Source organism: Capricornis sumatraensis, chromosome 1, assembly GCF_032405125.1.
Source record: "Capricornis sumatraensis isolate serow.1 chromosome 1, serow.2, whole genome shotgun sequence".
In the NCBI taxonomy this organism is placed as follows: domain Eukaryota; kingdom Metazoa; phylum Chordata; class Mammalia; order Artiodactyla; family Bovidae; genus Capricornis; species Capricornis sumatraensis.
Window position 1 is genome coordinate 172433390 of NC_091069.1, and position 13764 is coordinate 172447153.

The 13764-nt window shown below is 36.5% G+C and overlaps 1 protein-coding gene across 1 annotated transcript in view; it reads right to left on the bottom strand.

Moving 5' to 3' along the window:
- The window catches only part of POLQ (DNA polymerase theta), a 108642-nt gene that overhangs the window by 89311 nt on the left and 5567 nt on the right, over positions 1–13764 (bottom strand). The window contains exons 4-6 of the mRNA XM_068977320.1: positions 13099–13255; positions 11569–11677; positions 3034–3253 (exon numbers count right to left, since the gene is read on the bottom strand). Coding sequence (XP_068833421.1) covers positions 3034–3253; positions 11569–11677; positions 13099–13255 — 486 coding nt within the window. The remainder of the gene's footprint in view (positions 1–3033; positions 3254–11568; positions 11678–13098; positions 13256–13764) is intronic.

The window sequence follows — 13764 nt, forward strand, 5'->3', positions numbered from 1 at the left end:
GGAAACAATAAAGTACTAAACAAACAAAAGTAAAATACAATCATAACATGTACTATCGAAGAGAATTTTGTGGTGTTTTGAAGCCTTACATTTAACATAAATCTGAGCGATCTGGAAGAAAAAAAAAAGTTTCCCTGAGAAACTGATGAGATGTGAAGGAAAAACATTATCTTAATAAAAGGTAACTGAGGAACAGGGAACACATTTCAAGCAGAACAAACAGCATTTGTAAACACTCCATTTGTAAACACTCCAGTGGTAACCAAAACTGGAAGGTCAGTGTGTGTAACTAGATTAATTCATCAATATATTCACTCATTAAGTAATTATTTACTGGGTGCCATATATTATCATGGACTTCCCTGGTGGTTCAGATGGTAAAGCATCTGTCTACAATGTGAGAGACCCGGGTTCAATCCCTGGGTTGGGAAGATCCCCTGGAGAAGGAAATGGCAATCCACTCCAGTATACTGCCTGGAAAATCCCATGGACAGAGGAGCCTGGAAGGCTACAGTCCATGGGGTCGCAAAGAGTTGGACACGACTGAGCAACTTCACTTCACTTCACTTCACTTCACTTCACTTCATACATTACCATGGGCTTTCCAGGTGGCACTAGTGGTAAAGAACCAGAATGCCAATGCAGGAGACGGAAGAGGCACAGGTTAGATCCCTGGATCAGGAAGATCATCTGGAGAAGGGAATGACAACCCACTCCACTATTCTTGCCTGGAGAATCCCATGATAGGGGAGCCTGGCGGGCTACAGTCCATGGGATCACAAGAGAGTTAGACAATACTGAAGAAACTTAGCACGTACATATATTATTCAAGGCCTTGGGATGGAGAATAAAGCAGAAAAAAAGCTCTGCCCTCAGAATGTGTCTACTCTAGTAGGAAGAAATAGATAAAAGCAAATAAGCAAAACACAAAATATGCTCAAAGTGCAAAGGAGAGAATAAAACAGGGAAAAGAGAAACCAGGAATGAGAGAACATTTGAGAATGAGAATGAGAAAGTGACATTTGAGTAAAGGTCCAAAGGTCAAAGAGTAAACCCTACTGATGCCTAGAGGGGAAAGTATTCCACATAGAGAATCTGAGGTGGGAGATTTCTTGGCATATTATACAGAATAGCAGAGAGGCTATGGAGGAAGTAAAGAATATAGAAACTGAAGTCAGGGTAAAGGAGTGGGACATCATATATGGCTTGTAGGCTACTTTAAAGATGCTGGCATTCATTCCACATGAAATGGGAACCATCACAAATTTTCGAGAATGGTTAGATGCTCTGATGTTCATTTTAAATAGATGATTAGCTTTTGATTTAAGCATGGATCCAGGTAAGAGTTGAAACTGATTTAAATAGGGTGGAGGCAGAGACATGGTAATAGAAGAAGATTGACAGGAGAGTAAATGACTTTGTTTACTGATATAGTTATTGAGGTAACCAAGGCACAGTCAAATGAAATTTGGGAGTACAGAGCAAAGCAACTAAGTACAATTCCATACCAAGCATGCAGAAGCTACAAATACACCTATGAGTGTACTAAAACACATGAATTTAGTCCTATTTCCAGTTCTAAACTTACCCTTAACTATTTCAGTATTCAGAGGCACGGATCTACATTAAAAATAGATGCCTCATACCAGATTCAGTCCTTTAACTTCAGGACTGAAGAATCAGCCCTAGAAAAATACTCTGAACTAAATGTTTTAAAGTGTATTTATCAACCACTTTCTAGATGCTAGGCAATTTTTAAAAATCAAATTTCATCCTTAAAACACTAAAGACAAATATTATATCCATTTTATAGATGAAGATACTATGGAGAAGTTATGTAATTCAACTATTATCACAGCCACATCAAGTATCCCTATATAAGGTATCAGAAATAGGTCTTTCTGACCCCAAAAAATGTTTTTTCCACTATCATATACATGGGGTCACAAAGAGTCAAACATGACTGAAGCAACCAAGAAGGGCACATATTGTACATGTATCACTTAATAAAAGGTCAGTTTTCCACATTAAAGTAAACAAAGCCATAAGAAAATCTTTCCCAGTTAAAAAGAAAAATCTATAAAATTTTATTACTTACACTTATAGGAAATGATTACATTTAAATTGAAGACTACATTTCCTCTCTCACCAACACCACCAATTCTTTCATGAAACCAACTAGGTTAACAACAGGAATCCTTCTAATGGGTATGTAATGCACATCCAGCTACTTTGCAACCCCCAGCCTAACTCAAAAATTGTTAACAACATGCTAGGAAATGCAATCAAAAACAACAATACAGGTGGTAAAAAATTACTGTGGACAGTGACCACAGATATGAAATTAAAAGATGCTTGCTCTTTGGGAGAAAAGCTATTACAAACCTAGACAGTGTATCAACCTAGAGGGGTGGGATGGGGAGGGAGATGGAAGGGAGATTCAAGAGGGAGGGGATATATGTATACCAATGGCTGATTCATGTTGAGGTTTGACAGAAAACAACCAAATTCTGTAAAGCAATTATCCTTCAATAAAAAAACTTAACAAAAAAAAAAAAAGCAGAGACATCACTTTGCCTATCTAGTCAAAGCTATGATTCTTCCAGTAGTCATGTACACACGTGAGAGTTGGACCATAAAGAAGGCTGAGCACCGAAGAAATGATGCTTTTGAACTATGGTGCTGGAGAAGACTCTGGAGAGAACCTTGGACTGCAAGGAGATCAAACCAGTCAATTCTAAAGGATATCACCTCTGAATATTCATTGGAAGGACTGACCCTGAAGCTCCAATGCATCAGCCACCTGAAGCAAAGAGCTGATCCATTGGAAAAGACCCTGATGATGGGAAACATGGAGGGCAGGAGAAGGGCAACACAGAATGAGATGGTTGGATGGCATCACCAACTCAATGGACATGAACTTGAGCAAACTATGGGAGACAGTGAAGGACAGGGAAGCCTGGCATGCTGCAGTCCATGGGGTTGCGAAGAGCTGGACACGACTTAGCAGCTGAACAACAACAAATGACTTACCTTCACTTGCAGCATGGGTTGAAATTCCCTCACAAGCTTCATTGAAGAGTCATAAATTGAATTTCCAATTTTTATGGATTCCAGCAGTGGTACAGGACGAAAGTCAGTGTGGTAGAGTTCGGCATTCAACCAGGAAGCCACAAGCTCCAAATTTGGAAGAGTAGCACTCATGCCAACAATCTGTATGGCATTAGACAAAGGAATGGCTAAATCTGCCTGGCTGCAAAAAACAAATGAAAATGATGTTAAAAGACATATACTATTAATTTCAAATAGTGCTCACAATATTCTTGGTATGTTTTTTGGTACAAATGTGCATAAATTTCTATAGGGTATATACCTAGGAATAAAAGTGTTGGGTCATATATTAAATTCAATTTTATTAATGTCAAACTACTGTTTGTTCTTTTTTTAGATTACATATATAAATGAAATCATACTGTATTTGTCTCTCTCTGTCCTAATTTCCAGGTCCATCCATGTTGTAGCAAATGGCAGAATTTCCTTCTTTCTTATGGCTGAATATTTCACTGTATATAAATACACCATTCTTCTACTGATGGGCACTCAGGTTGCTTCCATATCTTAGCTATTGTAAATAATGCTGCATTAATAAACCTAGGTGTGCACATACCTTTTTCAAATTAGTGTTTTTGTTTTCTTCAGACAAACACCCAACGGTAGAACTGCTGGATCATATGGCACTTCTGTTTTTAATTTTTTGAAGAACTGCCATACTGTTTACCATACTGTTTCCCCATAGTGGCTGTACCAATTTCTTTTCCCATCAAAAGTGAACAAGGTTTCCCTTTTCTCCACATCCTTGACACATTTATTATTTGATGTCTATTTTGATAAGTCATGCTGACAGATGTGCGGTGGTATCTCAGGGTTTTCACTTGTAATTCACTAAGGATTAGTGATGGTGAGCAACTTTTCATTTGCCTGTTGACCATTTGTATGTCTTCTTTGGAAAAGTGTCTATTCATACCCTCTGTCCATTTCTTAAACAGTTTTTATGTTGACCTATATGAGTTCTTCATATATCTTGGATATTAATACTTTATGGGATACATATTTGCAAAGATCGCCTATTCAGTATACAGCCTTTTTGTTTTTCTGAAAGTTTCCTTCACTGTGCAAAACTTTTTATTATAGTTTGATGTAATCCCACTTGTTTATCTTTACTTTTGTTTCCCTTGCCTGAGGAGACCTATCCTAAAAATATTATGTTGATAAAAGTCAACATCAAAGAGCATCAGTTCAGTGGCTCAGTCATGGCCAACTCTTTGCCACCCCATGAACTGCAGCACATCAGGCCTCCCTGTCCATCACAAACTCCCAGAGTTGACTCAAACTCATGTCCATTGAGTCAGTGATGCCATCCAATCATCTCATCCTCTGTCATCCCCTTCTCTTCCCACTTTCAATCTTTTCCAGCACCAAGGTCTTTTCCAATGAGTCAGTACTTCACATCAGGTGGCCAAAGTATTGAAGTTTCAGCTTCAGCATCAGTTCTTCCAATCAATATTCAGGACTGATTTCCTTTAGGATGGACTGGTTGGATCCCTTTGCTGTCCAAAGGACTCTCAAGAGTCTTCTCCAACACCACAGTTCAAAAGCATCAATTCTTCAGAGCTCAGCTTTCTTTATAGTCCAGCTCTCACATCCATACATGACTACTTGAAAAACCATTGCTTTGACTAGATGGATCTTTGTTGACATATTAATGTCTGTGCTTTTCAATAAGCTGTCTAGATTGGTCATAGCTTTTCTTCCAAGGAGCAAGTGTCTTTTAATTTCATGGCTCCAGTCACCATCTGCAGCGATTCTGGAGCCCCAAAAAATAAAGTCTGCCATTGTTTCCACTGTTTCCCCACCTATTTGCCATGAAGTGATGGGACCAGATGCCATGATATTAGTTTCCTGTATGCTGAGTTGTAAGCCAACTTTTTCACTCTCCTTTCACTTTCATCAAGAGGCTCTTTAGGTCTTCTTCACTTTCTGCCGTAAGGGTGGTGTCATCTGCATATATGAGGTTATTGCTATTTATCCTGGCAATCTTGATTTCAGCTTGTGCTTCATCCAGCCCAACATTTCTCATGATGTACAATGCATATAAGTTAAATAAGCATGGTGATAATATACAGCCTTGATGTACTCCTTTCCCGATTTGGAACCAGTCTGTTGTTCCATGTCCAGTACTAACTGTTGCTTCTTAACCTGCATACAGATATCTCAGGAGGCAGGTCAAGTGGTCTGGTATTCCCACCTCTTTAAGAACTTTACACAGTTTGTGGTGATCCACACAGTCAAAGGTTGTGGCATATAAAGCAGATGTTTTTCTGGAACTCTCTTGCTTTTTTCCATGATCCAACGGATGTTGGCAATTTGATCTCTGGTTCCTCTGCCTTTTCTAAATCCAGCATGAACATCTGGAAGTTCATGGTCACGTACCGTTGAAGCCTGGCTTGTAGAATTTTGAGCATTACCTTACTAGCATGTGAGATGACTGCAACTTTGCGGTAGTGTGAGCATTCTTTGGCATTGCCTTTCTTTGGGATTGCAATGAAAACTGACCTTTTCCAGTCCTGTGGCCACTGCTGAGTTTTCCACATTTGCTGGCATATTGAGTGCAGCACTTTCACAGCATCACCTTTTAGGATTTGAAATAGCTCAACTGGAATTCCATCACCTCCACTAGCTTTGTTCGTTGTGATGCTTCCTAAGGCCCACTTGACTTCACATTCCAGGATGTCTGGCTCTAGGTGAGTGATCACACCGTTGTGATTATATGGGTCGTGAAGATCTTTTTTGTACAGTTCTTCTGTGTATTCTTGCCACCTCTTCTTAGTATCTTCTGCTTCTGTTAAGTCCATACTATTTCTGTCCTTTATTGAGCCCATCTTTGCATGAAATGTTCCCTTGGTATCTCTAATTTTCTTGAAGAGATCTCTAGTCTTTCCCATTCTATTGTTTTCCTCTTATTTTTTTTGCATTAATCACCAAGGCTTTCTTATCTCTCCTTGCTATTCTTTGGAACTCTGCATTCAAATGGGTATATCTTTCCTTTTCTCCTTTGCCTTTCACTTCTCTTCTTTTTGTAGCTGTTTGTAAGGCCTGTTCAGACAACCATTTTGCCTTTTTGCATTTCTTTTCTTGGGTATGGTCCTGATTACTGCCTCCTGTACAATGTCATGAACCTCTGTCCATAGCTCTTCAGGCACTCTGTCTATCAGACCTAATCCCTTGAACCTATTTGTCACTTCCACTGTATATTCGTAAGTGATTTGATTCAGGTCATGCCTGAATGGTCTAGTGGTTTTCCCTACTTTCTTCAATTTCAGTCTGAATTTGGCAATAAGGAGTTCATGATCTGAGCCACAGTCAGCTCCCAGTCTTGTTTTTGCTGACTGTATAGCTTCTCCATCTTTGGCTGCAAAGAATATAATCAGTATTGACCATCTGGTGATGTCCATGTGTAGAGTCTTCTCTTGTGTTGTTGGAAGAGTGTGTTTTCTATGACCAGTGAGTTCTCTTGGCCAAACTCTGTTAGCCTTTGACTACTTCATTCTGTACTCCAAGGCCAAATTTGCCCATTACTCTGGGTATTTCTTGACTTTCTACTTTTGCATTCCATCCCCTATAATGAAAAGGACATCTCTTTTGGGTGTTAGTTCTAGAAGGTCTCGTAGGTCTTCGTAGAACCGTTGAACTTCAGCTTCTTCAGCATTATTGGTCGGGGCATAGACTTGTATTACTGTGATATTGAGTGGTTTGCCTTGGAAACGAACAGAGATCATTCTGTCGTTTTTGAGATTGGATCCAAGTACTGCATTTCAGATTCTTGTTGGCTACTCCATTTCTTCTAAGGGACTCCTGCCCATACTAGTAACATATAATGGTTACCTGCGTCAAATTCACCCATTCCAGTCCATTTTAGTTCACTGATTCCTAAAATGTCAATGTTCACTCTTGCCATCTCCTGGTTGACTACTTCCAATTTTGTCTCGATTCATGAACCTAACATTCCAGATTACAATGCAATACAGCCCTTTACAGCATTGGACCTTACTTCCATCACCAGTCACATCCACAACTGAGTGTTGTTTTTGCTTTGACTCTGTCTCTTTGTTCTTTCTGGAGTTAGTTCCCCACTAATTTCCAGTAGCATATTGGGCACCTACCCACCTGGGGAGTTCATCTTTCAATGTCCTATTTTTTTGCCTTTTCATACTGTTCATGGGGTTCTCAAGGCAAGAATGCTCAAGTGGTTTGCCATTCCCTTCACCAGTGGACCAGGTTTTGTCAGAACTCTTCACCATGACCCGTCCATCTTGGGTGGCCCTACACAGCATGGCTCACAGTTTCACTGAGTTAGACAAGGCTTTGTGTGGTCCATGTGATCACATTGGTTAGTTTTCTGTGATTGTGGTTTTCAGTTTGCCCTCTGATGGAGAAGGATAAGAGGTTTATGGAAGCTTCCTGATGGGAGAGACTGACTGAGGGGTAAACTGGGTCTTGTTCTGATGGGTGGAGCCAAGCTCAGTAAATCTTTAATCCAATTTTCTGCTGGAGGGTGGGGCTCTTTTCCCTCTCTGTTATTTGACCTGAGGCCAAAGGATGGTAGAGGTAATGAAGATGATGGAGACCTCCTTCAAAATGTCCCATACAGGCACTGTTACACTCAGTGCCCCTAATCCTGCAGCAGGCCACCACCAACCCACGCTTCCGCCAGAGACTCCTGGACATTCATGGACACAAAGAGCATACTGCCTATGTTCTCTTCTAGAAGTTTTACAGTTTCAGGTCTTAAGTCTTTAATCCATTTTGAATTTACTTTTGTACATGGTGTGAGAGTAGTCCAGTTTTACCAACATCATTTACTGAAAAGGCTGCCTTTTCTCCACTGTATATTCTTGCCTATGTCATAGGTTAATTTCCCATATAAATATGAGCTCATTGCCCATGCTCTAGAGCCCATGCTCTGCAACAGGAGAAGGCACCATAACAAGAAGTCTGCATGCAGCAACAAAGAGCCCATGTGCCACAACAACCCAGAACAAAATAAATCAATGAATAAATAAAGCAGATAACTGAAAAAAAAAAAATTAGTAAGGGCTCATTTCTGGGCTTTCTAATCTGTTCCACTGATCTTCTTTGTAGAAATGTCTATTTAGATCTTTTGCTCATTTTTTGATTGGGTTGTTGTTTTTATGATATTGAGCTACATGAACTATCTATTTTGGAGATTAAACCCATGTCAGTCACTTCATTCTCGAATATTTTCTTACACTCTGAGTTTTCATTTTGTCTATGGTTTTCTTTTTTGTTCAAAGCTTCTGAATTTAATTAGGTCCCACTTGCTAATTTTTGTTTTTTCATTATTCTAGGAGGTGGGTGAAAAAAGATCTTGCTGCATTTTATGCCAAAGAGTGTTCTGCCTATATTTTCCTCTCCTAGTTTTATGGTATCTCGTCTTACATTTAGGTCTTTAATCCATTGTGAGTTTATTTGTATATATGATGCTAGAGAATGCTCTAATTTCATCATTTTACATGCAGCTGTTCAGTCTTCCCAGAACCACTTATTAAAGAAACTGTCTTTTCTCCATTGTTCAGTCTTGTCACCTTTGACATAGATTAATTGACCGTAAGTGTATGGGTTTATTTCTGGGTTCTCTATACTGCTCCACTGATCTGTAAGTTTGTCTTTGTGCCAGTACCATACTGTCTTCATTACTGAAGCATTATATTATAGTACAAAGTCAGGGAGCCTGATTCCTCCAGCTCCATTTTTCCTTCTCAACATTGGTTTGGCTATTTGGGGTCTTTTGTGGTTTCATGAAATTTTAAGACTTTTTGTTCCATGTATGCAAAAAATGCCATTGGTAATTGATAAGGACTATACTGGCCTTCTACCTCCTTAGACTTATTCCTAGGATTTTTATTCTTTTTGATGCAATTATAAATGGGATTTTTTTTTAATTTCTCTGATAATTCACTGTTAGTGTACAGAAATATAAAAGATTTCTGTACATTACTTTTGTATCCTGCAATTTTATATAATTCATGGATGAGTTCTAGTAGCTTTTTGGTGGCATCTTTAGGATTTTCTGTTTATAGTATCATGTCATAGGCAAACAGCAGCAGTTTTACTTCATCCTTTCCAATTTGGATTCCTTTTATTTCTTTTTGTCTGACTGCTGTCACTAGAACTTCCTTACTTTTCCACTTAGCATTGTCACCACCTAGCACTGTCAGTATGTGAGACATTTTGGATAGTGTGTGGTATTATCTCTTTGAGGAGGTAATTTACATTTCTTTGATTACTAATGAAATTAAGCACCATTTCATGTTCAGAAACCATTTGGATACCCTCTTAAAAATGTCTGTTCAAGTTCCTTACCCATTAATATATTAGACTGTACTTTTTCTCATTGACTTGTAGAGTTTTTTTTAGTGTTCAGGATGACTTTCCTCTTTCATTCATTTTTGCTCTGGTCTTTATTATTCCTTTCCTTCCACTCTCTGTGATATTATTCTACTATTCTTTGTTAAGTTTTAGAGATGGATAAGTCATTAATTTTCCAGTCTCTCTTCTTTAATAATATACACACTGTGTACTATCAATTTCCCTTTAAAAACAATTCTAGCTGCACTTACACATTTTATTAGGAGATATTTTTATTATACTTCGATTCTATATCTTCCTGTTTCTTTTGTGATTATTTTTTTCACTCCAAAATGGGTCAAAATGTATCTATTAATGTCTAGACATGTGGGCATCTTTTAGTTATGTTTTTCTTATACTTATTTCTGGCTTAATTGGACTTCTGTCATCGATTATATTTTAAATAACTTAAATCCTTTAAGATATTTTGTTTCAGCATACAGATTTTTTTAATAAATGTTTCATATGTAACTAAAAAGAATATATATCCTGCTTATCTTTGGTAATTACTCTACACATATCCATTAGTTCAAATCTGCTAATTGTATTAGTCATATCTTCTATATCACTACTAATTTAGGATATAGATGATAATCTGTATATTTTCCCACATACTGTACAAGATGTGTGAAAGTCTCACAAACTGAAAGACAAGAGCTCCTAGATTAAAAGCATCTACTGAGTATCCAGCCCAAAGTTAGAAAACAAACCCAACACAAAGATACATCAGTGATATTTCACAATACTCAGGAAGAAAAGGAGGTCTTAAAAACCTCTCAGAAAAAAATTTTTTCAATTTATACAAAGAATGAAGGATAAGCATGGTACTGGATTTCTCAATAGTAATGAGAAAAATGACGTACTATCTTAAAAACTCTACAAGTATTTAGATTTTATTAGTATTAGAATAGTATTTAGATTTAGATTATCTTGACTTTTGTACCTGGAAAATCTATAAAATAATTGTAAGGCATTTTCAGAGACGCTAATTTTTGAAAAATTTATACATATTATAGCCTATACGTGTAAATAAAGTAGAACTTCCTGGAAGATATCCCCACTGAAACTGGAAAGTAAATAAATAGAAATACATGTGATCACAAAAAAGGGGGCTCTGACTCAAGCAAAGAGCAATGGGAATAAATGATACTAATAAAAAGAGATTTTAAGATCACTGCTGCCAGCATATAGATACACTAAGTTGGAAAAACCCAGGAGACTTTAGGAGAAACTTCTTCAAGAAAATGAATTTGTCAGAACAGCAAATGTGTTGAAACATATTGGATGGAAATTTCAAAAGTGGGAAGAAGCTGGAGATAAATCAGCGATAAGTTCATAGAAAATCAAGCCATCAAAGAAAAGACATTTATTAATTTCAAAGAAAACAAAAAGTTATTTAGAAAGTAAAAATAATTATACCACATGGCTCATTGATAATGGACCTTATACAGTCATAATAGGGTAACACTGAGTACTGAATTAAGCAAAATTAGGGCATAAACATATCTGAAGAATGGGAATATAATCAGAGGATAAAGAAAAACTAAGAAGGGTAGAGGAGGAAATTGGCTGGGGTGAGTAAAGAATATAAAAAAAAGCTAGATCTTCATTTTCCATAGTAAAGTCAATATATAATATGTAAAACTAAAAAACTTAAGTAACTATATTTAGAGATATCACTGTAAGTCAAATTTCTAAAAAGCAGTAAGAGTTGAAAATAGTTACCTTTGGAAAGTAGGGGACAAAGAAATGTCATTTTTCATAAATAGCATTGACTATTTACATGTGTGTATAGTTAACAAATACAAAAACTGGATTTTAAAAATCCTATCATAAATGTGGTAAGCAAAAATTTAAGAATGTTTTCATTCTAGAAAATAATCCAATTATTCTACCAAAATAATCTAAAATCACTCCTAGACTTAAGTACTTCTTTTGGAAAAAAAATAAACTGCTGTACATGAGTTTGTTCTAAATAAGTATTACCCTCCTTTAATGTATTTAACAACTATTTATTAAATACTTTTGCACTTTCTCAACATTGTTTGGAAACTCAAGAACTTAACTATTTCAGGTACTTACCAAGAAGCTGATTTCTGAGTAATATAGCAAATCTTGGTCAGCAAAAGCTCCAGCAGATACCCTCGGTGAGAGTCTCCCAGCATATGTAATTCATCCACAACCACCATTCCTAAAGAGATTTTCCAGATACTAAGTTTCATAGAATCTCACAATTAAAAATTGTGAAGGACTGAGTATCTTAATCTGGTACTATAAATAACTGTTATTACAGAACATTGCAGGTAATACAAAATTCAGATGCTTCTTAACTGGCAACCTTGTAAAATACATGTACAAAGAAAATTAAAGACATCCTTGAAAATTATTCAGTGGATTGACTTTTCTATGGGGAAAACAACCAGGGCAACCATCCTGATGTTAGCAAGTGCAAAGGAAAACAGAATCATATCAAGAAGCAATAAATGATTTTAAGGGGATGTTTTTGTTTGATTATGGTAGACTAGTGACTCACCCTACTATAAAACATAAATATAATAATTCTCCTCTACTTGGAGAAACTAGTCTATGTATTTGGAATAATGCTCAAGAATTACCAAAAATCTAGTTATCAACCAATGCCTCATTTGAACATTTTAATTTATGTGTGCACTGGTGTCCTCTGACCCAGCCCAAATTCCCCTACAAAAATACAGATCTTTCAGACTATTTCCTAGAAGAACACATGATGTTCTTCTTCCTTATCAGTAAGCTATTTCAAAATCATATTGTATGATGAGTTATTTCAGAATTCATTCATTCATCCAAAAAATATTTATTCTATCTAGTGTGCCAGGCACTGTACTAAGTGTACTGGATATAACACTTAACCTGATACAACACAATCTGACAATTCTGATACAAACTAAGGAATGTGATTCCTCTCTCTAAGCTTGACAGAGCAAAGCCCATGTCTAATTAATTTTTTATTTCACTCCCCACCTCTATCCTAATTTTACCATTTAAGTTCACCAAGATAACATGAATAACTAACTGATATTCTTGCAGTTTCCATTGCTGTTGAAATCATTCTCTTCCTATTCCTACCTCTACATAGTGAGCTTTCCCAAGTGGTTTAAAAAAAAAAAAAAAAAAAAGGACTAAGACAGAACAGTCCCAAGCTCAAATACAGTGCTAATTTCTATAGCTCCCTACCATCGGTCTGCTAAATGGTAGTCTCTGGGTCCAGGCCTGATCTAAATATCATAGTACGAGAACAGGATAATGAATACATATATACTAATTGCAGAGATGGAAGATTATTTCCTTCTATTCCTGGCAAACTTTATCAGGAAAGAAGCAATGAGAAATGTTTTGAGGACTCTAAGATAATCTTTATGTTTTCTAAAGTGCAAAAATACAAGCAGAGTCAATAACATCAGCAGGATGCAAAACGTTTTTTAACAGAGTTCCTAACATTATAGATGCCAATTCTTACCTCCAGAAGGTGACAGACATTAGAATAAAACATAAGATATACAGAAATCATAATGGCTCCACTCCATTCTATCAAAAACAGAGAAAGTATAGGCACGTATTTCTTTATTTACTTACCTAAAAGATCCATCTTATTTTCCTCTATGAGGCGATTGATCAGACCATTGGCTCTCTCAATTGTGCAGACAGCAATATCCAAAGAAGAGAAATGCCTTGTTGGAGAGGTACTGCCCATATAACCATCTACTTTTATTCCTACTTCCTGAAATAGACTCTGATTTGAGTAAAACAGAAAAGTAAGAATTGAAAATTTGTAAATATTGAATTGGTTCTTTCCCCAAGCATAGATATAAGTATCAAAAGACATTTATCAGACAACTGGTCCTTATTCCTGGTCAAGGCACATTGGTTCTTTTTAGAATCAAAGTCTAAAAATAAGATTTAGAATTGACAAAACTCAGTAGAGAGATTTTCTATTAAGACAGAGTTGAATAAAATGGCATACTTAATGAGTTCTATGAGCTACATATAGAAGAAAAAGCCTTACAGAAGAAAACAAAAATTACCTTAAGCACTAACATTTTTTTATCTAATAAACAAGCAAAAAACTAGTTCTTTCTTTAACACTAATGTAATAATATGTTCAGAAACAAATTTATACTTCATGAGGAAAATATTTTCATTATCTCTCTAAAAACTAGTTTTATATATATAACAAAAGAAAGGGTTTCAAAACTCAAATGCAGTGGGTGGTTTTTTTTTTGTTTTTTTTGGTTTTTTTTT